At 37.4% G+C, this 24,024-nt stretch overlaps 3 protein-coding genes across 3 annotated transcripts; 2 read left to right on the forward strand and 1 right to left on the reverse strand.

Moving 5' to 3' along the window:
* Window positions 1-244: 244 nt before the first annotated feature.
* On the forward strand, window positions 245-1,300 carry LOC112171315. The gene is made up of 2 exons (XM_024308517.1): window positions 245-637; window positions 866-1,300. Exons 1-2 carry the CDS (start codon window positions 245-247, stop codon window positions 1,298-1,300), a joined length of 828 nt encoding a protein of 275 aa, XP_024164285.1.
* A 12,197-nt stretch (window positions 1,301-13,497) lies between these two features.
* On the reverse strand, window positions 13,498-14,340 carry LOC112173802 (heavy metal-associated isoprenylated plant protein 2-like). Its single transcript, XM_024311490.2, has 3 exons — window positions 14,219-14,340; window positions 13,995-14,070; window positions 13,498-13,843 (listed from the first exon to the last, which is right to left on the reverse strand). The coding sequence occupies exons 1-3, from the start codon at window positions 14,222-14,224 to the stop codon at window positions 13,596-13,598; spliced, it is 330 nt and encodes a 109-aa protein (XP_024167258.1). The 5' UTR covers window positions 14,225-14,340; the 3' UTR covers window positions 13,498-13,595.
* Window positions 14,341-19,188: 4,848 nt separating this feature from the next.
* LOC121050009 lies at window positions 19,189-20,259 on the forward strand. The gene is made up of 2 exons (XM_040508534.1): window positions 19,189-19,567; window positions 19,925-20,259. Exons 1-2 carry the CDS (start codon window positions 19,189-19,191, stop codon window positions 20,257-20,259), a joined length of 714 nt encoding a protein of 237 aa, XP_040364468.1.
* Window positions 20,260-24,024: the final 3,765 nt, after the last annotated feature.

Consider the following 24,024-nt stretch of genomic DNA (forward strand, 5'->3'; position numbering starts at 1 on the left):
GGCTAGCTTTCATGTGAGGCCAGTGTTCATAAATAAAGTGCGTGAGGCACAATCTCTTGACCCAAGAATTGAGAGGATTAAAGAAGGTGTTCGTAGCGGTTTGCAACCTAATTTCTCTATTCGAAGATATGGAACTTTAGTTCTTGGAAAAAGACTTTGTGTTCCTAATGATGAAGCACTTAAACAATAAATACTTAATAAAGCTCATAATTCCGCATATGCTCTACATCCTGGTGGTACAAAAATGTACCGAACTCTCAAGGAATATTATTGGTGGCCGAACATGAAAAGAGAAATTGCAGCCTTTGTGAGTAAATGCTTAGTGTGTCAACAAGTGAAGGCGGAAAGGCAGAAGCCGTCGGGTTTGTTACAACCTTTGCCAATTCTGGAATGGAAATGGGAACATCTCACAATGGACTTTATTTATAAGTTACCTCATACCCAGGATGGAAATGATGGTATTTGGGTGATTGTGGATCGACTCACCAAATCCGCGCATTTTCTGGCGGTTAAAGAAACCTTTAGTATGGAAAAGTTAGCAAAGCTGTATGTGGATGAGATTGTAAAGCTTCATGGTGTGCTCGAGTCTATTGTTTCCGATCGCGATGCCCGCTTCACATCAAAGTTTTGGAGGAAGGTTCACAAACTTATGGGGACAAAACTACAATTTAGCACCCCTTTCCACCCTCAAACTAATGGGCAATCTGAGCGAACTATACAGACTTTGGAAGAAATGTTGAGGGCTTGTGCTCTACAATTTAAAGGAAGTTGGGATAAGCACCTGGCTTTGATGGAGTTTGCATATAACAACAATTATCATTCGAGTATTGGTATGCCTCCCTACGAATCTTTATATGGGAAACAGTGTAGGACTCCCTTGTGTTGGGATGAAGTGGCAGAAAGACAACTTATTGGTCCTGAAATTATTGAAATCACAACGGATAAAATTAAGGTGATTAGAAAGAGACTCAAGACGGCCCAAAACAGACAAAAGAGCTACACTGATAACCGCAGGAAACATCTTGAATTTCAAGTCGGTGATTGGGTGTTTTTGAAGTTATCTCCTTGGAAAGGTGTGGTAAGGTTTGATAAACATGAGAAACTTAGTCAAAGGTATATTGGCCCTTATGAAATTGTGGAACAAATTGGTCTTGTTGCTTATCGCTTGGCTTTACCTCCACAACTATCTAGATTACATGATGTCTTCCATGTATCCATGCTTCGCAAGTACATAGCTGATGCTTCACATGTGTTACCATCTCAACCCATTAAACTTAGAGAAGATCTATCAAATGAATAAGAACCAGTACAGATCTTTGATCGTCGTGAGCACGTACTTCGAAGTAACGTAATACCTTTGGTTAAGGTATTGTGGAGGAATCACCTTATTGAAGAAGCTCCTTGGGAGCCAGAGGAGCAAGTGAGGCGGCAGCACCCACATCTTTTTCCATGACAGGTACAATTTCGAGGACGAAATTTTATAAGGAGGGGAGATTGTAATGCCCCGTACCTTAAAATTTTTACTAGTTACATTTACTGGTTTTGACCGAGGAGTTGACTTTTTATTTTGTCTGTTAAGTTGGGAATTTCCTCGACAATGTCGTAGTTTACGGAAAATCGAATTCGTGGACACATAGTTTGTGTAAATGGGAATTTCGACGGGAAAGTTATGACCTAAAATAGGAGTTACTATACTTAGTGGGTTTTATTTAAGTGGTTTCTATTTTGGGAAGAGAGAGAAAGTGACATATATAACAAGAAAAATAGGGAAAGCCCGATCTTCTTCTTCTCCCCCTTTCCTTTTCATGCGCACAGTGACCGGAGAAGACAATCCTGCAAATCCGTCGCTGTCAAGCCACCCTAGGTCGTCTCACCGGTCGGCAAGCTTCCTTTCTTCCTCCTCTTTCATCTCAGATAAGCGATTTTCATTGGGTGGCCTTGATTTGAGAAATTTTTTTGAGAAATAACGATCGGGGTTTGGGAATTTTCGACTGGGTTTTCGATTTCCGGTGGTCTCCAGCCGGAAATCCTTGTGATTTTGGTTCTTTGTGAAGTGTTAAACATATTTCCAACCTTGTTGCAGTTCGATTTGGCCAGAGGAGGTGAGATTGATGATGAACAGTAACCATCCGATTTCTTGATTTAGGAGTGAAATTCCGGCATTTTCTGCTTAGAAGTGGTGGTTGTTGCAGGTATATATTTTGTTGGGCTAGTTGTGGAGATTGTGTAGGTAAGTTTTTGTGGCCGGTTTTGGATGCTGGAGTGGAGGCGTGTGAGTGCCATGTGCCACCACTGTTGGTGGCATTTAGAGGCCCCATCAATTCATTAGAAATGCTTTATTTTAGCTGTTAATTATACTTATTGTTGGGAGCCCTTGTTTGTCACTGGTTGTGCTTATTTTGAGTTGAAATCGTTGGGAGGTTGGAGAAGTAGAATGGATTATAGAATATCAAAAGAGAAATTGGAAATTTGGAAGAAAATGTATTTATAACCTTGATGACTAATTGTTGGTGGAGAAATTGGATGGAATTGTGAATTGAAAAGGAAAAAAAAATTAAGGAAGAATTTAGAAGTTTGGAAAGGAAATCATTTTATATTTGGTGGTTAGTTTTGGTTAAGTAATTGAATTAAATTGGCTAAGTTATTGAACTATCCTTGTGAAGGTTAAAGATTAATTGAGGATGTGGAAGTCGTTAAGAAAATTCGAATTCGAGAATTTTAATTCCAAATTTAAGTATGGGATTTTTTTGTAAGAATTTTTAGTAACGAATATTAATTCCAGAGGGAATGAGTTTTGACTTTGAGATTATTTACTTATTATGGTTAATTATATCCTGTCCATTTGCTACAAGACGTATTGATCCCTCGAGCGAGGAGGATACGAGCAGGCAGCAGGATTAGCTGTGAGATTCACCTGTGAGTGGACTTTTATTTTATTTACATAATGCATGCAGCACAGTATTAAATTTATAATGGATTATTATTTGAGTAAATGTGGTTTTTGTGAAAAGAAAAGAATTTAAAGAAAGGAGTTGACAAGGAGGCTAGTTCCGGCGCATGCGTACATTACCTAGTCAGCAGTCCCCTCTAGGTAATAGTCTAGTCGGCAGTCCCCTGCAGACTATATCCCGGTCGGCAGTCCCCTCCTGTGAGTCATCTGGTCGGCAGTCCCCTCCAGATGACATGGGTTAGTTAGTCGGCAGTCCCTTCTAACTACTTGTGGTTAGTCAACAGTCCTCTCTAACCACCGCCTCCTAAATTCGGTCAGCAGTCCCCTCCGATGTGTCATCTAGGCGGCAGTCCCCTCCAGATGGCATGAGATGACTAGACAGCAGTTCTCTCTAGTCATCGAATGAGTCTTCTTAAGAAGGATATAAAAGGATTGAGTTGGAAACAGTTTTGTAAATCTCGCTGCATGTCGGTTTTTGTTAATGAGAAAATCAGGAAGCATTCAATTATTTATTTCATAACTTGTTTCAGTTTTGTCCACTCACTCTAACGGACTTTAAATGCTTTCCCCTGGGCCCTTCAGTTTCAAATGCCCAGATTTCAGATTTGCCGAGATGGCGTCCAAGAACTCGAGGCATAGGAATCAACGCTTCTGTTTTGACTATAGGTTAATACTTAACCTACCTTGTATGATATTGGCTTAGTTATGTAGCACTGCTCTGATAACCTTTTAATTTAGGGACTGTTAATGCTTGAGAATCTGTAACCATAATTGAAGTTATGGTGGATTTCGTACTTCCTAAATGTAACTTATATACATGGAATGTAAATATTGGAATGTGTATCTGAGTAGGAACTTATTACTATTCATGTCCAAGATTTGTGAAATTTTGGGTAGCCTATTTTAGGGGAGGTTTTGCCTATTTTTCGGTAGGATTTCACTTAAAGTGGGCCCCACAGTCTCGTATCCGGGTTTCGGGGTGAAGCTTTGGTCGGGTTCTGTCATCATTTGATGTAAAGTTTGCTAACAATGGGCATCCCACTCTTGTGGTTTCCACTGATCCAGCACATTCCTTGAGTGATTCCCTGTGCAGCTTCACTTGCTGTAAAGTTTGTTAATACTGAGCTGCTGGTTTCCACTAATATACAAAACTGCACACCCAAAAGTTTGCTTCTTGTTGGTTTGGATTGCACCTGGGCATATCATTCTTGTTGGCCTTCGTGACTATCAGGATGACAAAGCTGATTTGATTCTCAAGTACATGCCTGATGAGCCTATGCAGCTGCAGATTAGGATGAAGGTGGTGCTGATGCATGGAGTTTGAAGATGAAGATATTGATAAGACTTAGTGTTTGCAAATCAACTTTTCACTTGTGTTATATGTTAGCTTTACCGATTTGGGGGTTATTGACACCACCCTAAGTGAAACTTGGATTGGCAGCTGGTACTTTATGGTTTTGTGTTTTGCGTTTCTAGATGGGCAATTTGTCATGTTCCATGTAAATTGGTCATGTTCCCCTCTAAATCATGAGGGAATGGACACATGGTTTTGTTTCCTAACCATACTTTCTCCTTATTTACATGAAAGTGATCTGGTGGGATACCATTTTGTGTACTTATGCTCTAAGTAAAAGAATTAAATACATGAAACTGATAGCTGAAATTGAAACTCGTATCCATATAGATTCTGACATTCCACAGTTTCTCCAAGAGTTCAACAAACACTAAAACGCTAGTTACAAGAATTTAATAAATGGGATCTTTCTGTATGCATGACACTACAAAATGTAAATACACAAACTATGCCATCTCCTTTCCTACGTCATCTACAAAACTCTCCTCTACTGTGAGAGATACAAAAATAATGTAGTCCAAGCCATGTTGCACAAAAAGCTATCATAAATTTCTTGTTCTCTGAAGCAAAATGTAGACAAAGAGTCAGCTTACATTATTCATTGAACAAAGGGCATGGTATGTATTGGATGCCAAATCATTAGAAAAAACAACCTAATTTCCAAGTCCCATCTCCATTATTAGTAATTTCCAAATCATTAGGATGTAAGTCTTCTTCCATATCATCTAAAGACATAGAAATTTGCAGCCCAGCATCCACGAGCTCTTCTTCCATTGTACTGGTGACCTCCTCAGTAGCTGATTTTGGGCATAAAAGCAACCCAATTTTTTCAATCTCCAAATTACGAAAAGCAATAAGGACTCCAAATTTCTCAATTTATCAGCAAACATATTACCCACAAATCATAAAGAAAGAAACTTGTGCAATTTGATATGAGCCAGAAGAGAAGGAACAGTAAGAACAATTGAATTGCAGAACAGAAAAACAAAGTTAAACATGAAATTACAGTAGATATAGTGAGATAGCAAAGAGAAAAGTTGGGATTTGACCTGGTTTGGAAAGATGAAGGTTGAGGTTGGTCAATTTTCAATTGAGTTTGTCTGGAGAAGAAAGAGAGAAGAGGAAGTGTTGTCGTGATTTTGGAGAAGAGAACGCGTGAGAGAGAGAGAGAGAGAGAGCCAAAATGAAAATTTGACTTTTGATGGTATTTTAAGAAGTGCAAAACAATTTGAGATGAAATATTATTAAAAAAATGAAAGGGGGTGTGATTTGCAAATTTCAGTAGGCTTGAATTTTGATCCTCGCATTATAAATACCCTCGGCCAAACCTCCTTAACATCAAGCACATACGTAGAACAAACGTTTATTTCATACTACAGTTCTGTCACTCCTTTTGCCCTTGTCCATCTGTTTCCTCTTCAACCAATTATCCATTGTAGCAGCTGAAAATTCTTTGATACAGAAAGTATGAGATGCCACCCCATATTATGATCTTTGTGTATCTACCTCCGATTCGATAAAACAAGCGAAAAATCTGATACAACGGGTCTAGTATCCCTTGTGGTGAAACAAGCATGCAGAAGCTAGTGCATCAAGCACATACACGTACATCTTGAACTAACTGCTTACAAACGGAACGGTACTCGGATCAGCTGGTGAGTTGTGCGAAAGCAACTACGGTTCTGCAAGACAGGCACTTCAAGAGTCAATCAAGGATTTGGAAAATGGTAACTTCGACTCTGCAGGACGCAAGGCAAGTGATGCTACAGAACAAGTTAAGATCTGTGGAAGTGAATTTGCAAGGTTCAGTGTCACTTATCCTCTAAACTTGGCAAAGAGGGAAGCGTTGCTAGTGCAACTGTGTGATATTGCTTCTAATATTATTTCTAGTCTTTTGGTTTGATTTTGGAACTAGTGTAGGTACAAGGTTTACACATGATATGTTGGCATCCCTATAAAGGTGGTGAACGATACTTTTGAAACATCAGGTGCATAACGCCAACAACTAATCAGAATTTGAGCCCAGAGCCTCACATAGGTGAGGACGTGGTCGTCTTTCAATTACTAACGCTTAAGTTGCAAATGAAGAGAAATTACCTTGTACTGATTTAATTGATATCGCTCGAAATAAAGCCCCATTATGATCACAAAACACTACACCAATCCTCTTCTACCATTTTTCTCATCGCATGCATCATCAAAATTCTATTTGATTTTGGGTGGACTTGGAGATTGCCACTGTTATCATATATACCACATCAATAGTAAATTAAGTAGTCAGTACTCTTATCATTTTTGCCACTGTTGTTGTTGTTGGTTTTTTTTTTCTTAATGAAAAGCCGTTTATACAACACAAATCTCAATAAAAATAACTTTAAAAGCAGCATTAAACTTAATAAGTTAAGAGTTTTTTTTTATTGGAACCTCCAAAATTTGCTCACTTGACATCTATGCTTTTTACACCTCTTATCAAATTTTCAAATACTAAATTTACTCGCTAAACCTCACTAAACTTTCTCAAATAACCTCACTCATATAATTTGCAAGGGGGCGGATCCGTGGCATTACAAATTATAGTTAAAATTATACTTCAATTACCAACCATTAGATTAAAAGGTTATCAATGGATGAGATTAGTCATAAAGAATATATCATTACCTATTATTTTTCTTTTCTTTTCTTTTCTCTTTAATTAATTAATCAAATCTATTTATTATGACTTAATAAAAATCAATAATTGCTATTCTGATTTGGAATACAATTAAGGAATCAAATCTTTCAATTGTTTTCCTATTGAAACTCATCTATTGAAAAGAAAAAGAAATCGATCAGATGAGGCCTTTGACGAAGCATGATGAAAACTGATTGGTTCTTTCTCACCGTTTCCTCATCAAGATGACAGAGCAAAATCAAGATTCATCATATTTTCATTGCATATCTCCAATAGGTTACCCTTAATTCTTTTCTTTTTCTTTCTGTTTGCTCTAAATATTGTACAGTTCATGCCATTTGTTGATGATAAACATCAGGTCTCATGATATCTAGTTGAGTAGTTGACGTTGTGTAAAATTCTTTCATGTTCATTTATTTGTTAAAGTTTTCATTTAGTTCATCAAAGGCCTCATCTGATCGATTTCTTTTTCTTTTTTGAGGAGTAGATGAGTTTCAATAGGAAAACAATTGAAAGATTTGATTCCTTAATTGTATTCCAAATCAGAATAGCAATTATTGATTTTTATTAAATCATAATAAATAGATTTGATTAATTAATTAAAAAGAAAAGAAAAGAAAAGAAAAATAATAGGTAATGATATATTCTTTATGACTAATCTCATCCATTGATAATCTTTTAATCTAATGGTTGGTAATTGAAGTATAATTTTAACTATAATTTATGATGTCACGGATCCGTCCCCAATTTGCAAACAAATTATTAATTATCTTTAAAATAAAATTTAGTCATTTCAATGATTTAATCACTCTATAAATCTTAACTAAATATACATTTCTTAATCAAACTTGAGTTTCAAAAATTAATGTCTAATCAATAATAAAATGCCATGAACTATTATGTTTTTTTTTTCTATTTTAGCTGTGCAAACAAAAAATGAAGAAATCATTTTGTTTTTATTCTAAAAAAAAAATCATTTGTTTTTTAATGTTTATTTTTTTCTGTATTTTTTGTACCACATGATTAATTATTTAAATATTTTTATTATTATTATTTTTCCAAAATATAATGGATTGACTTAGATTTAGGTCATAAATCATAAGAGGATTTATTTTGTTTCCCCTCACCAATATACGTTCAACATATATATCATACATTTTTATGTCACATGATCTTAATCATATTTTTAATTCTTATTAAATATATATGAATGCTTTAATGAGTATGTAGTGAAATTGGAAAATGAAAATATATAAGGAAAATAATAAGGAATACAATCTAATATTATTGAATTGGAAAGTCTACATAAAATAAATATAATATTTTTTGGTATAATTATTGTCCTTAATAGTCAATTTATAGTAGGTTATATATGTCATTTAATAATTCATAATAGTGTGAGGTCAAGTGAGCAGATTTGGAGGTCCCAATAGAAACTCTCATAAGTTAATAGAAAGAGTCTAGAGCACACTAATATGTACCCCCACATAGTAAATTATATGGCTGCAACTTGGTTTGGTAATTACCAAACTGATTGAATACCAACCAATATTTTAAAGTTTGGTAAACTGATTTTTTGATAATCGATACCGATAAAATTGAAATAAAAAATTACCGAAAAAGTTGGCTTAGTTTTGGTAAGGGAAAATTTCAGAAATAGTACCTGAAGTTTGGCCCACTATTAATTTATGTACATGAAGTTCCAAAACATAAACTTTAGTACATCAAATTGCAAGCCCGACCCAATATATGTACACGACGTCAATAACGGTGTTAACCCTTATGTCATTGTTCATTTGTCAAAGGGTAATTTAGTACTTTCAGTTTCCTCAATCTCTCACTCTCACTCTCACACTCTCTCTCTCTCTCTCTCTCTCTCTCTCTCTCTCTCTCTCTCTCTCTATGTACACAGACCCATCCCCTTTCTCTCCTCCATGTCCACGACCACCATATCTCATCCACCTTCCAAACCCATCCTCTTTCTCTCTTCTATGGCCACGACCACCACATCTCCTCCACCTTCCAAATCCACACCTACCAAACTCAACCCCATCCTCATCACCAATCACCTTTGGTCCACCACCCAAAATCTACCACCAGTTTTGCCGTCCTTCCTCGGGTCCTTCGACTACGACAAGTGTTCCTTATTACACCGGCGGCACCTCAACGTCCTCCACTACTGCCCAATTGATCGAATTTTTTCCCTGGCGGCGACCTCAACGTCCTCGCGATTCAAAACTCATAGAGAACTGCAACGTCTGGCTCCCTCTCGCCCTAATTCAAAGCCTCCATTCTTCCTCCACTTCTCTGACAATCGAGGTAAGCTCAATCTCTAGTGTCCGTACAGAAGACTTGATGTTGAGGTGGAAAGAAGGAGAGGAAGAAGAAGGTGGGGGAGAGTAGAAGGCGTGGTAGAAGAGCTGGAGGTGTAGAGAGCAGCCGCCGAGGAAGGAGCAAGACTAAATCAAGAAGAAGAGGGTGAAGTCGGTGTGGTAGGGACAGGTGGTGAGGTTGGGGGTGGAGGCATCGACGGCAGTGGTGGTGGTTATGAGCAGAAGGGCTTGGGATTTAAGAGGCAAAACCAACAAAGTGAAGTGAGAGAGAAAGAGAGAGAGAGAGAGAGAGAGAGAGAGAGAGAGAGAGAGAGAGAGAGAGAGAGAGAGAGAGAGAGAGAGAGACCGTTTTACCCCTCAAAATATGACACGTGTCACACAAACTAACGACGTCATTGACGTCGTGTACATATACTGGGTTGGGTTTGCAATTTGATGTACCAAAGTTTATATTTTAGAACTTCAAGTACAGAAATTAATAGTGGGCCAAACTTCAAGTATTATTTCTGAAAATTTTCCTTTGGTAAATACCGAATCTACCGATTATCTAAATATTAGTTTTATATATTATAATTTTCAATACGCATACATGTATATTAAGAGATAAACATATAAATGTTCATAATAGTATGAACATTATTGCATATACTACATTATTAGCACATGTACTTTAAGTAACCTGGTCAAAGATGATTAAATAATATAGTTTGATTAAAAATAGCTAAAACTTGATGTCATATGTATAAAATAAAACTATAATAAGTAGATGCATACAAAGTTTACGACTATAAAATTGAAAAACCTAGTAGTGCTTGTTCTAATTTATACTACAAAGAATTAGTTGTTATAAAGTTAGTGTTTGTTTTAATTTATATTACAAAGAATTAGTAGTTTTAAAGTTAATAATACCGAAAACTGAAATATTGAATTTGATAGATATGAATAAAAACTAAAAATTTTGGTTGGTAATTAGTAACTTAATTTTGAAATCAAATGTTTGAAGAAAAACTCCTAAAAATTTGTTTTGTTTTTTTTTTCATTTCCATACTTACCCTTTTAATTAAATAAAAATAAAAGTTAAAAAACTCTTTTTATCTTCTCTCTCACCCCAGCCGGTAACAACCAGATCTAATTGGGCCACTCTCCGGCGGTCATCTCCCTTCTTCTCCGACCTGACCCGCTTGCATCATCTCCGGCCGCTTGTCTCCGTTCAAACTTACCAAATATTTAATAGACACAAAGCTTTCTTTTATTTCCTTTGCTTCTTCTTCTTCTTCCTGTTGTTATCGTGTTCTCTTCAGACTGAGAGAAAATGAGTTTGAGAGAAGGCATCGATGATCGGAGCAGTTCAATTGGGACTCTTAGCGGCTTGCATTGTGGTTTTAGTTCCTGTAGGCATGGTTGGTCATCACACTTGCCTTCCGTCGTCACCACCGTCTCCTCTGTCGTCGTTTTCTAGAACCCTCGCGATTCCCGCCTCTCCCACCTTCACGACGTCGTTTGGCCGGGACGTCACTCCCTCCCTCCTCCAATTTCAACCCTCTCGACAACAGCTCCGTCAATTACCACAAGTCCTGGGCTTGGGACGCTTCTTCCTCTTTCGTCTCCACCTGTGGGTTTCAGAAGCTCGGCCGATTCGAAGCCTCCGATTTGCTCAACAGATCTTGGGTTGTCATCGGCCGGGGTGAGAGAGAAGATTTTTTTTTGGTCTGGGGTGAGACAGAAGATAAAAAGAAAATTTTAATTTAAAAGGGTAAGAAGGGAATTGAACAAAAAAAAGTACACTTCTATGAGTTTTTCTTCAAGCACGTGGCGTGCAGATCCACACGAGTTTGAGCCTAGCACTCCTCAAATTACCTAACTTGCTTCTTCGACTATTTTATATACATACTATAATTAGGTTATAACCATGATGAGGACATAATTATTAGTAAACTCATGACTCCACTCATGAGGATTCTCAAGTTCGATGTATATATATCACTAAAAAAAAAGTTTAATGTATATTTCTCACTTAAAACAAAGTTTGATGGAGTTTAAAAATATAAAGACAAGCTGCAATTGGGGAATCGATTATCAGAGACAGGCAAACAAATCATAGATGGCATCAAAGAATTATTCATGCGGACTAATTAAGATATGAGTTTTTTACTTCAACAGTGTTTGAATTCTTCGAGGACTTTTGAAATAATACATGAACTTTCAAAGTTATCAATGTGATACCTGAACTCATTTTTTCGTATCAACGTCATACCTGCGGTCGATTTCCATCACAGAACCGTTAATTATGACCATGTGCCCAACACGTGAGGCACAAAATAAGGGTAAAAATGACATTTCCCACTTCCTTTAGTTTTTCACGTGTCTCGTCGCACCTTCAGTTCTTCTTCTCCATTTCTATTTCCTTTTTCATCTGCAAAATGCAATTAGATGGGATGATGGCATTTTCTAGCAAAATGCAAAATCCAAAGCAAAACTTGAATCCAATTCTCTGATGGATGGACACCGCCGGGGACTCCATCTCGTCGGAGTTCTCCAAGCACAGCTTGCTCGATGGCTTTGCTTCTCTGAATTTATTGCAGGCAGGCCGGTGTAGACGGTTTCATGACTCTTGGCCTCCAGATCTGAGACTTGGAATTTACCTGAGATTTCAGACAAAGGGATCAGAGAGAGAGAATATGGCCGACGGCAATCCAAACCTTCTTGTGCAGCTTGCCGGAGATATGACAGAGGCGGGCCACGCCGTCATGGCCCTCGGCTTCCTCACCGCAACTAACATTACAACATAAGTTCATGAATTTCCAAAAATAGTCTGTGTCTTTGTAATTGAATCAAAATCTGCAAAAGTGAAGGAGACTGAGAGTCTCTCTCTTTCTCTCTCTCAACAGCGGCGAAAAGGCAAAGGATGGTGATGATGGGAGAAAACCCAAAACTGATTTTTCCGCAACTGCGTGTCTGTGTATAACTATATCTATCTGTATATGATTTATCGAACAATGAGGCAATGATCATTTCATTGATTCCAGCTTCTAATCAATTTGTCCAAAAAAGAACCGGGCTTGGGTTATTCGCGGCTGTAATATCAGTACTTAGTGGGAGCATCGGACGAGGTACTCTGGCGAGACAATCGGCGGCGGTTGGGGAGGGTGAGGAACAATCTGAGGGTTTTACGGCAGCGGAGGTGGATGACGGGGCTGGCGGATGGGCTGCACGTGGGGCTTCAGGAGACGACGGGGCATTGAGTGGCGAGGAGCTTGAATTTTTGCAAGGTAGCCATATTGATCTAGCTGAGTTCAATGTGGTTATAGTCAGGTAGTGCTTGGAAAGGGTTGGGTGGTTGAGAGAGAAGGTGAGATCTGATTTGCGGCCATGGCTTCCAATCAGAGGGGACAAATCAGAGGGAAGAAGACGTCGAAAAAGAAAAACAAGAAAGAAAGCAAAAAAAATAAAAATAAAATACTTTGGAGGGTAAATTAGTCTTTTGACCTCATTAAGTGCCTCACGTGCTGGGCACGTGGTCATAGTTAACTGTTCTGTGACGGAAATCGACCGCAGGTATGACATTGATATGAAAAAATGAGTCCAAGTATCACATTGATGACTTTAAAAGTTCAGGTATCATTTCAAAAGTTCTCGAAGAGTTCAGACACTGTTGAAGTAAAAATCCCGTGAAGAACTAAAGGAAGTGGGAAAGGTCATTTTTACCCTTATTTTGTGCCTCACGTGCTGGGCACGTGGTCATAGTTAACGATTCTGTGACAGAAATCGACCACAGGTACGACGTTGATACAAAAAAATGAGTTCATGTATCACATTGATAACTTTGAAAGTTCAGGTATTATTTCAAAAATACTCGAAAAGTTCAAACATTGTTGAAGTAAAAAACCCTTAAGATATCATACAAGTTAAATAGTACTCCTGACAACAACAGAATATACAATATGGTGTAGATTGCCAATGCACACCAATAATCATATAAAAGGAACGTATTTAAAGGACAACATGCATAAACTAAACTGTATTAGCTAGATTAACTTTTAACAAAAATAAGATATCTTCGTTAAAAAAACTTAATATTTAGGGTTCCATCTAAAAGTTCATCCTTGAGAATTATAACTTTCTAAATACCACAAAAAAAATAAGAAGAAATTATTCACTAATTTAATTATCAATCATCATAATCCTTGCAGAAAGTAATGATTTTTGTCCTTTTATTTTACAACAACTTGTGAAGACGGAACATTGAACAAATATGTCTTACGGAACATGATTCAGTAAATGAACACCTCAAAGAATATGGCACCCTCCACCCTCATAAGGAACATATTTGAATCCAACAAGCTGACATTGATTACAGCATGAAGGGAGATCAAGGAATATAAGAGGCTTAGGTTCAGAAGCCTTTGGGGGTCCAACACTCACAATTTCTGCTACTTTCCCAACCTTTCTTAGTCGTCTCACCACCAACACTGGATCAACATCTCCTACGACAGTCAATGTTCCCTTCTGACCATCTACGGCTACAATATCTATTCCTATTCAACCAAATAACAAGATTAGTTAGTACTAATTGTCACTGTTTAGCCAAGAACTAACGATTATTTGAGGGCGACGTTCCCATGTCAGAGTTTCTTGTAATGCAAGGAAATGAAGTACATACAAAGGCTGTTGCATGCTGTTTATTACCTTGAAGCTTGGTAACGGCTTTCAACACATCTGTCTTGCAGATCTGGCAATTTATGCTGACTTTTATTACAATTTTCTGTGGTATATATGTAGATGTTCATATACAAACAGATGCACAAGAAAACACAAAAACAAATGAATGTGTGAGCAAAACTAGCATATTGAACCAAATCAACAAGCAGCTTTGGTTATGAAATGGATGCATAAACAAACTACTGGTTTACCTTCATGGTTGCAGCTATATAAGAGAACTTGGAGGATTCAACTATCTGCCCCCATTGTAGAATCAAAGACAGACCACTTTATATTTGACAAACCTGAAGGATGTGGTATATATGGATATTTCTGTTCTTTAATTTTAAGATGGCGTACACAAATGTATCGCAAAAGCCAAAGAAGCCATCTTGTTGACTAGGACTCATGAATAAATCAAAGATACATGAGTATGTTGACTTGGTTATTAGTCTCTTCCAAGAGGATATTAAGATACTACATATGTCTGTTAGGTAAAAGAGCACTGTTGGCATAAATATATGTATATGTAGTTAGGTTATACAGTGCAATGTTGTTGCATATTCTTTGATTAATTATGCTTTGTTATGTAATTACCAATTGCTGATATACTTGGTTTTCTTATTTTAAGTAATAAGAGATTCGGTGAGATTAGCTCTTCGATCTAAGACAAACACTATTACTCGATTGATTCACTTCGCGAAAAACATGGGGAAACCTTCATATACTGAGTTGATTTGATTCCCAACATCAAAGTATCCAGCCAGGTATGTATTACACCATATTCATGAAAATTTAGAAAATAAAAATATAAAAAATATAACAAATTACATATAAGTTATTGACAGAAAATTGTTTGACAATGACAGCTACATCCTTTAAAGATGAAATTAAACATCCAAGGACAAAAACTTAAAGAAAATGACAATCTGATATCCACTTGCCACCTGTTATAAGATAAATTACTTATTTGCCCTTAACTTATTTTTTTGGGTTCTTTTATTCCCTTTATGCTAACGTGAAGGAGAGACCGTCTCTCTCTCTCTCTCTCTCTCTCATCAACAACCTCTTCTTCTTCTTCTTCTTTAATTTGAACGTAGTGAGAGAACCCGAAACCGATCGAATTTCTCTTCTCCTATTGAAACCGATCGAACTTCTAGGTTAGTTTTATGATTCTTCATGTCTTCAGGCTTCAAATTCATGCTTCTGTGTCAATTTCATGCTTTCTAAGATTTTGATCATCTACTATTTCATCCAATTTCTTGAGAATTTCTTTTCTTCTAGTTTTGGTTCAATTTGTTTCGTTTTGAATTATTGAACTCGTTTTAGGTTGAATTTGATTCTTCTTTTTTCTTTTTACTTTTCAATTTTGAATTTGTGTGTTGGTTTTGTTACCTTCTGTGTTTTTGCATAATTGGTACGGGAATATAGTTCGTGTGTTACGTCCCGAATCTAGAATTAACGATTTACTCACTTTTTGGACGGTAATTGTCAGATACTTACAATTTTTACTTTTTATTAATATTTTAGTGGCCCTAAAAGTTGACTTTTTGTTCGGGTCAAAATTTGAGGAAATGTTCTTCATGAAAGTTGTAGGGGACGTTAAACCGAGCGCGTACATATGTGGTGCGTAAAAATTGGGCTTAGTATGTGAGAGTTATGGCTAAAAATGTAGAATTTACTGTTCATGGTAAGTTATATAGATATATGGAAATTACTGTTGGTAGATTTCTATTTTTGGAAATCTACCTAGCCGGGTAACTCTCTCTTCTCTCTCTCCCCGACCCTTCCTCCCTTTCGGCCCGATTCTTTCCCCTTTGATTTCTTCCTCCTCCGGCCGACCCAGGATGTAATCCGGCCACCCCCAAGCTCGGTTTCTTCCCCTTGACACGTCTGTGGAGGTATATTACGGCGATTCGGCCGGAGAAGCTCGATTTGGAGCGGAGGAAGCTACGGTGGCAGTTAGCCATTTTTGCCGATTTCCGGCGATTCTGGCCACCTCCGGTCACCATTTTGGCGTCGAAGGCTCGGTTTTCCACGGAGATCATTTCGCCCCTAGCCTCGAATCAAGATTTGCCGTGTAGGGGCCGAATCGATAACCTAGGGTTCTTGATTTTCTGGGTTAATTTCGCCGGTTGAATTCGACCATTTACAGGTATAATTTGGGAATGTTGTAGTTGAGAAGTTTAATCAGTGTGTTGAGTAGTTGCTGTATATGAAATTTGGTAGCCGGTGGTGGAGGTTGGTACCGGCGCGTGGGTGCCAAGCACCGCCACTGTAGGTGGCGCGTGAGACTGTGTTTTGGCCGGAATTTGACTTCTGTTGTTGATATAATTAGTCAATTATACTTTTAGTTCCATAATTGCAGTTTTGGGATAAAGTTGGAGAAGAGTGATTATGGATTTTGATGTTGATCAATGATGAAATTGTTAATTGAATTATGAGAAATCCATCTATCGGATTTCCTTGATTCAGCCCTAAAGCCCATACCTTAAGGGAATAACATTAGTGAAGAAGATTGGGAGGTTTTGGGCAAATAAAGATAATGTTAGGGTTTGGTTTTATTTATCGTAATTTAGTTTTCCCTCCAGTAATTATGGGTTTACGAACGTTATATTGTACAGGACGTGAGGAGGATTCCCTCGAGGAGGGTTCGGATCGACGGTAGGCTTAGCCGTACACTGTGAGTGGACTTTTGTTTTCGAATAAGTGATGCATGCCTTTATTTATTAAAGCATGTTCTAGTTTATTAACATGTTTTCCGAGCATATAAAGTTGATTGCGAATTATCTCGTGGATTTGTTTCCAATAATGATTTTGTGAAGTATTTATGATTTATACCGGTGGTGAGCTTTGGTTATTAAGTTGTTATGCTCGGATTCGAATTTATATTTGATGTGATTTTTCGACGAATGGTTTTCGATGTGATTTCCGGATTTATACCATTTATATTATATTTATATTCGTCGATTTGAGACTTTATTTGCAAATTGAATTTTGTTGGAGTAAATCTCCATGTTTATTTATCGATTTTCGATTTTAGCATTGCGAATGCCTCATTGACAATCTACTTATTTCTGTAGCGTGTGGGACACGCTGTTAGTTTATACTACTTTACGAGAATTTCTGGGTACAGTTGGGAATCGTACCCGTGTTTCTTTTATTCGTGGGACATGGGGAAGCCTTAAGGATTTATTGGATTTTATTAGTTTTTACCCACCATACCTGGGTCGCTATATTTTATTGCTAGCTAGCCTATTAGTACTCCTCCCTGCTTACTATGTGTTTGTGGGTGAGTAAGATCAGAGCATGGAATGCTCCAGAGTGTGGGACACTCCGACCCGAGCCTGGGAGGCTCCCTTCTTTTGTATGGTGAAATCTCTTCCCCATATTTTATCATTACTTGACTAGCTGGGCTAGTCCGTTTTCTTTTAACCAGCGAGGCTGGTATGTTTTTCATGAGTTTTGAATTTAAAGAAACACGTTTCATAACGTTGCATGCATCGAGATTGTTTTTATAATGTAAATTTGTGGGAAAGTATAAACTTTTATTCCTTTATACTTATTTATTTTGGTCCACTCACGCTAACGTTTTTATGTACTTTCCCCTTGGGCCATTTGGTTTCAATTGCCCAGATCGCAGTGTTGCTGACCGGCTTAGGAGTGGAGGCTAGTACCACCTTTGTCATCTATCCTCAGTAGGTTATTTATTAACCTACTTTGTGTATTATATTTCGAGTGTGTCCTTTAGATTGCTCTGATTACTTAAAAAGGGTGGATTTATACATTTGTATAATTATGTGTGTATGGGAGTTGTTTAATATTGGAGAAAGTAAAAAGATTTGATTTGTTGGGTTGTAATTTATATAAATGGTTATGTTTGTGTAGTACGATGTTTATACTTGGAAATTGCGGATTGTTGCTTGGAAGCAGGGTGGCTTCAAGCATAGAAATTACTATACTTAGAAGTGTTTTCAGCAGGTTTAGGGTTGTCCACTTTTAGGGGAAGTTCTGTCGAATTTTTCCGAAAAGTGGGCCCCGCAGGTCCATCTTGGAGTTAGGAAGGTAATTCCGGGGTGGGTCCTGACATCGTGGCTATGATATTCAATCTTGAATTTTGAGGTCTGAGTTGGTTTATAATTGGAGTATTGTGATTTTTGTGTCTCATGGTTTATAATTGTGTTATGATTGTAGTAGAGCAGTAGTAGGTGTTTGAATTTGTGTAATAGCAGTAGCAGGTGGTTGATTATTGTGTATGTGAGGTTTGATATCTTGTAGAGCAGTAGTAGGTGTTTGATGTGATGTTTAGTTTTACTATTATCATAGTAGCTGTTTTAATTGTGTTGCTTTCATGTTGTGCAGTAGCAGTATATAACATTAATAATAGTTTTCTAAATGTGTTTTATAGTATGTCAAAATCAACATTTGGAAGATTTACATATGGGACAGAGACTATTCTTTTACTATTGTCATGAAGTACCACGTATGAAAATTTGTGTGCCAAAATTTCCTCAAAGTTTCGAAACCTCAAGGATGGTCAATTTGTTTTTAGATATGCACTTAACGATTGCCCCAATTGCTACTTAGAGTGTGACGATGATATTTTGATCATGTTGGATATTTTCCAACTGCTAAATTTTCCCTTTATAGATATACATGTTCTTGATGTTGGAGCTTGTTCCAAGATGTGTGTCGATAAACAGGAAATTGCTGCTACTGTGAAACATGCTACTGTGGATACTGCTATTGTGAATATCCCTGAACTTGTTGATGAAGATCATGCTAGTAGTGATGATTCAAACCTTGAGGATGACAACAACATGATAATTGGAAATTTTGTGAGCAACAAGTCTAAAAGGAAGTATATGTCTAGTGATTAGAATGACAATATATATAAGATTGGTCAAGTTTTCATTGGTGGTGCCGTCGAATTTCGAGATAAGTTGTGCAAGTTTGCAGTTGAGAAGGGGTTTGAGTTTAACTATGTTAAGAATGACAAGTGCCGTGTTAGTGCTACTTGTGCCAAGAAAGATTCCGATGGGTGTGAATGGTATGTTTATGCTTCCTTAAAAAGGCTAGTGGTTATTTCCATCTAATAAAGTTGGTGAATAATCATTCTTGTGTTGCTGTTGTCCGGCATCAAAATCATAAGAGGTTAGGATCCAAAGTTATTTCCACTATTATGGCTGATAAAGTGAGATCCGATCCTTTAATTAAGCCCAAGGATATTGTCAAGCATTTCAAGCATGATTATGGGTTTGATATTCCTTATCACATGGCATATAGGGGCAAAGAGGCTGCTAATAAGACGTTACATGGTAGTGAAGCATTTGGGTATTCTCTATTGCCTTGGTATATTGACACATTAAAGAGAACTAACTCCGGTTCATATTGCATCCTTGACTCTCTTGATAATCGTTTTCGTCGATTGTTTATATCTTATGGGGCTTGCATAAACGGCTTCAAATATTGTCGACCTATGCTGTTCCTTGATGGGACTTTTATTAAAAACAAGTATAAGGGGATGCTATTGGGTGCTTGTGCTAAAACAGGGAACAAAGGTATGCAAACTTCTTCTAAAGTTGAGTTTTCTTTTATGATTTTTTTTTTGTTTTGTCCATGTAGTAGCAGCATATTTAAATTTTGATTAAATGTGAATTTTTAGTGTAATTTATAAGAACCTGGCAGTAGCAGCCCTTATTGTGTTTTCTTGTGATCTTCACATGATGATCAGATGTGAGTTTGTTTTGCATGCTTTCCTATTGTCAAGTTGAATTTCTTTATGCCAATAGCAGTAGCAGTAGCAGTAACAGTATCAGTAGCATTTTAAAGCAGTAGCAGTTCTTATATTCGATCCTTTTTTTGTCTTATTTATTCTTGCTTTTGTTTTTGTTTTTGTTTTTTGCTTTTTTTTCCAGATGTTTTCCCATTTGCCTTTGCCATTGTTGATGCTGAAAGTAAAGAGAATTGGAGGTGGTTCCTTGAACATTTGGCAATAATCTTAGCGAGTGACTACCGGACTATTGTATTCATGACAGACCATGGAGCTGGTCTTTTGGATGGTGTGAAAGAGGTGTTTCCAAATGCGCCGCACTCCTATTGTATCAAGCATCTAGAGGACAATTTGAATGGCAGGTATCCATGTTCCTATGGTTCTACTTTTAAGGAACACATTGTGAGATTGTTTACACAAGCTGCATATGCTAGGACTTTAGATATCTTCAATGAAAAGTTGGCAGAATTTAGGAAGTAAAGTCGTGGGCAGGGTCAGTCCTTTCTTGCTAACTTGCCACCCGAAAACTATGCTATTGCTTGCTTCCCTGCTAAAAGATATGGCGAAATGAGTAATTCTTTGTCAGAGAGCTTCAACAACATGGTCAAGGATGAGAGATGCATGCCCCTGCCTCAGTTGCTTGAAGGCATTCGTGTAAGAGTTATGGAGATGTTTTGTGAAAGGAAGGTTCAATCTTCTACTTGGAGGAGTGTGCTATGTCCTAACCTTGAGAAAAAGTTGTCGAAAAGGATAGAAACAGGGAGAAATTGGAGAGTTAGCCAGTCCACTAATGATATTTTTGAAGTTTGTACAGAGGATAGCACCGTCATGGTGAACTTGGTTGAGAGGGAGTGCTCTTGTGCTTGGTGGTAGTTTAGGTGCTTCCCATGTTCTCATGCAGTTCAAGTAATGCAGAAGGCAAACCTTTTCCCTTACCGTTACATTGAAGATTACTGGAAGACCTCATTCAATAGAAGTGCTCATGATCTTCCTATTTTTCCAGTCCCGGATCTTGATAAGCCCAATCCTAGTAGTTTTGGTGATTCAGCTTTCAGCCTCCCAAGACTCGAAAACCTCCCGGAAGACCACGGACAAGGAGGATCAAGTCGTTTGGGGAAGAGTCCAGACCAGTGAAATGCACACGGTGTGATCAACTTGGCCACCACAATCGCAGGTCATGCAATGTGGCGATCTGAGATAGTAGCACATTCAACAGTAACAGTAGCACATGACATGATTCAGCAGTAGCAGATTGATTCAATAGTAGTAGATGACATGATTCAGCAGTAGGACATAACATGATTCAGTAGTAGCAGATTGATTCAACAGTAGCAGATGGCATGATTCAACAATATCACATGCAATTTTTTTATTCATATATGTTCGCACTACAATTTTATATAGTAGCATTGCCTCAGATTAATTTTTTGAGTTTTTGAGAAGTTTCTATGTCATGAGGAACTGAGTATTATAGGGATAAATGGTCATGGATGATCGTTTTCAAGCAGTAGCTTATTCAACAGTAGCATATGACATTGTTTCGTTATAGAAAATTACAAAAAAAAAGTTTAATTTCAGTGATTGATATTTTTGGTTTCTAGCAATAAAGTAGCAGATTTGTTTATGTTCACTCCTAAACAGGTGTAGTAGCAAAGTGTTTTAGTGTAGTAGCAGGGCCTGTTGGCGGTGCAGCGGCACGTTGCCTTGTTTTATGTTCAAGTCTTCTGCCTCCGTGTATATTCAATCTTTTTCATTTTATGTTTGGTCACCAAACCCGAAAACCACAATCAAATGCCTTCCAACATTACAATTCCCCAAGAAAATATCACACCAACCTAACATTAAATGTTGGTTTGGCTTAGAAAACTTGAATCAATTTCAACCTTTTAAGAACCTTTGCAATTCAAGATTTTGATCCCCTTCCCATCCTGCTTGTTGAAAGATAAAAAAATGATAGGCAATAGCAAATCTACAAACATATCCCTATCTTCTGCACATGAAAATATATACTAATTTGGCTGTCTGACTTAACACCGAATCCCATACGATTGGTGCACCAAAATAGACTACTAATATGTTTGTTAAGTCCTTTAATTGCTCTTCTTCCTCTGTTTCTTCAATGGTTTCTGCACCTCAAAACCTTCTAGTTGCTTCTCTTTCCAATCGGTTCTTTCTTTGATTCTCTTTATCGTTGATCATGTCCTTGGTTCATTTGTTGGAGCAGTAGCATGAGCAGGAACAGTAGCAGGAGCAGCAACAGCAGGAGGAGCAGCATCTTCATTGGCCTCTTCATCTTTTTCTACCCTTTGTACTATCATCATTAGTTGTTTGCTTTTGTTTCTCCATTTTCTAATCTCTTCTTGCTTCTTCTTCATCTTTGTCTTCAACTTTTTGTATTTTTTTGACACTTCTTCTTTTTCATCCCATAACCTCTCTATATAAGCTTGCTTCCTCTTGCAGCTCTCGATAGCGCTTCCCGCCATGTCTTGTTTCAACATTGTTACATCTTGCCAATGCTCCACTGTGTTGATCTGTTCTTCATCAGTGCTTGGATAGCCAAATTTGTCATACTCACTCTCCAACAAATCTTCCCATTCCTTGAACCAAGCTGGATCATTCCTGCACATAGTAGCATACAACCTCACCCAATTATGAACTTTCTATATCCCAACATCAAAACAACCAGCATTGCAATCCACACAACATGAATCAAAATAAATTCAAACCATATAACGCAAAAAAAATAAACTTAATCAAAAAATAATAGAGATAAATACAAATCTCTTCATTCACAATCATACCATATAAATGCAAATCATACCTGCTCTTGTACTCTTCATTCACAATCTCTTCTACAATGGTTTTGAGGATTTGATCCGTAATATTTACACCTCCCTCAGTAGCAGCTTCTTCATTCCTTGCACCTTCATATGCTTCAGTAGTAGCATTTTCGTTCCTTTCAGCTTCATACACAATCTCTTCTACAATGTTTTTTAGTATTTGATACGTAATATTTGCACCGGCCTCAATAATAGCTTTTTCATTCCTTTCCATTTGATCTGGTTCTCCTCCTTCAATTCCATCCCGATCCCGATCCACAAGGTTTGTTTCATTTTCCTGCCCCCCAATCCAGTGTCAAAACTAAAGTCACCTCCAATACCATCCGCAGCATCCTTAATCAAAAGAAAATGATAACTCAAAAAAATTAGAAAATAATGCAATATCACATTGTTACCAATCAAACTATATCAAAACAAGGTAAAGATCCAAAGTGAAGTAGACCAAAAGAAATCTGCAGAAACCGGAGAAACTTAAATTTATTTACCTCTTCTTCCTCCGTTGCACCCAAATCCATATAATTAACATTTACTCCACTTGTGCCTTTTGTTTGCATCCCGTCCTCTCCTCTATTTTTGTCAATCTTTTTCACAAAATTCATGCCGTTCATATCCACCTAAAAAACAAAACAAAGATGATTTTAGTAAAAATGTACATATAGCTACTATAAATGTAATTTTTCATTGTACTTACCCAATCTCTAAATGTCATGTCTTCATGTTCATCTTTGAAACCTTCAGATTCATTATCAGCTGTCTCTTCTTCATTTCTACGCTTTTCCTTTTCAGCTGGTGCAGTAGCATCCTCATTCGAGAACTTATTTTCTTTACTTTTTGCTCTCTTTTCTGTCACCCACTTTTTGGCTGGTTTTTTGGCAGCTATTGTGACATTTTCTTCTCTTTGTCTTTTCTGCCCCTTTGCCTGTGCAGTAGCAGCATGCTTTGATGAAGGGTTCTCAAAGTCATCGTCGCTGTTTTCTTTGCCATGTTTGCTTCTATTGTTGTCGGCCACTGCATTATCAATCTGCAATAAAATATTTTTCAAGTTAGTAGCATATTGCACAGTAGCAGAAGCACATACAGTAGCAGACAGTAGCGTATCCATCACCTCTATTTCATCAACTTGCATTTTCTGCAATTCTTTTGTGAATTGATGGAGACTCCACTTGACGCACCCTGGAGTCATTGCTTCTCTGCCTTCAATTTCAACAAGCATAGTACTCCTCTCGGATATCCAATACTATAACAAAAACAAAACAGATATAAGTAACACATAATTTTACTATACAGTATCAATAGTAGCAATAGCAATAGCAGTAGCATTAGCAGTAGTGACTTACCAGGATTAATGTTACACATCCACTGATTTGCCTTGCTTTTCCCTTTGTAGCAGCTTGCAAACACAATA

The sequence above is a fragment of the Rosa chinensis genome, chromosome 6 (assembly GCF_002994745.2).
Source record: "Rosa chinensis cultivar Old Blush chromosome 6, RchiOBHm-V2, whole genome shotgun sequence".
NCBI lineage: Eukaryota > Viridiplantae > Streptophyta > Magnoliopsida > Rosales > Rosaceae > Rosa > Rosa chinensis.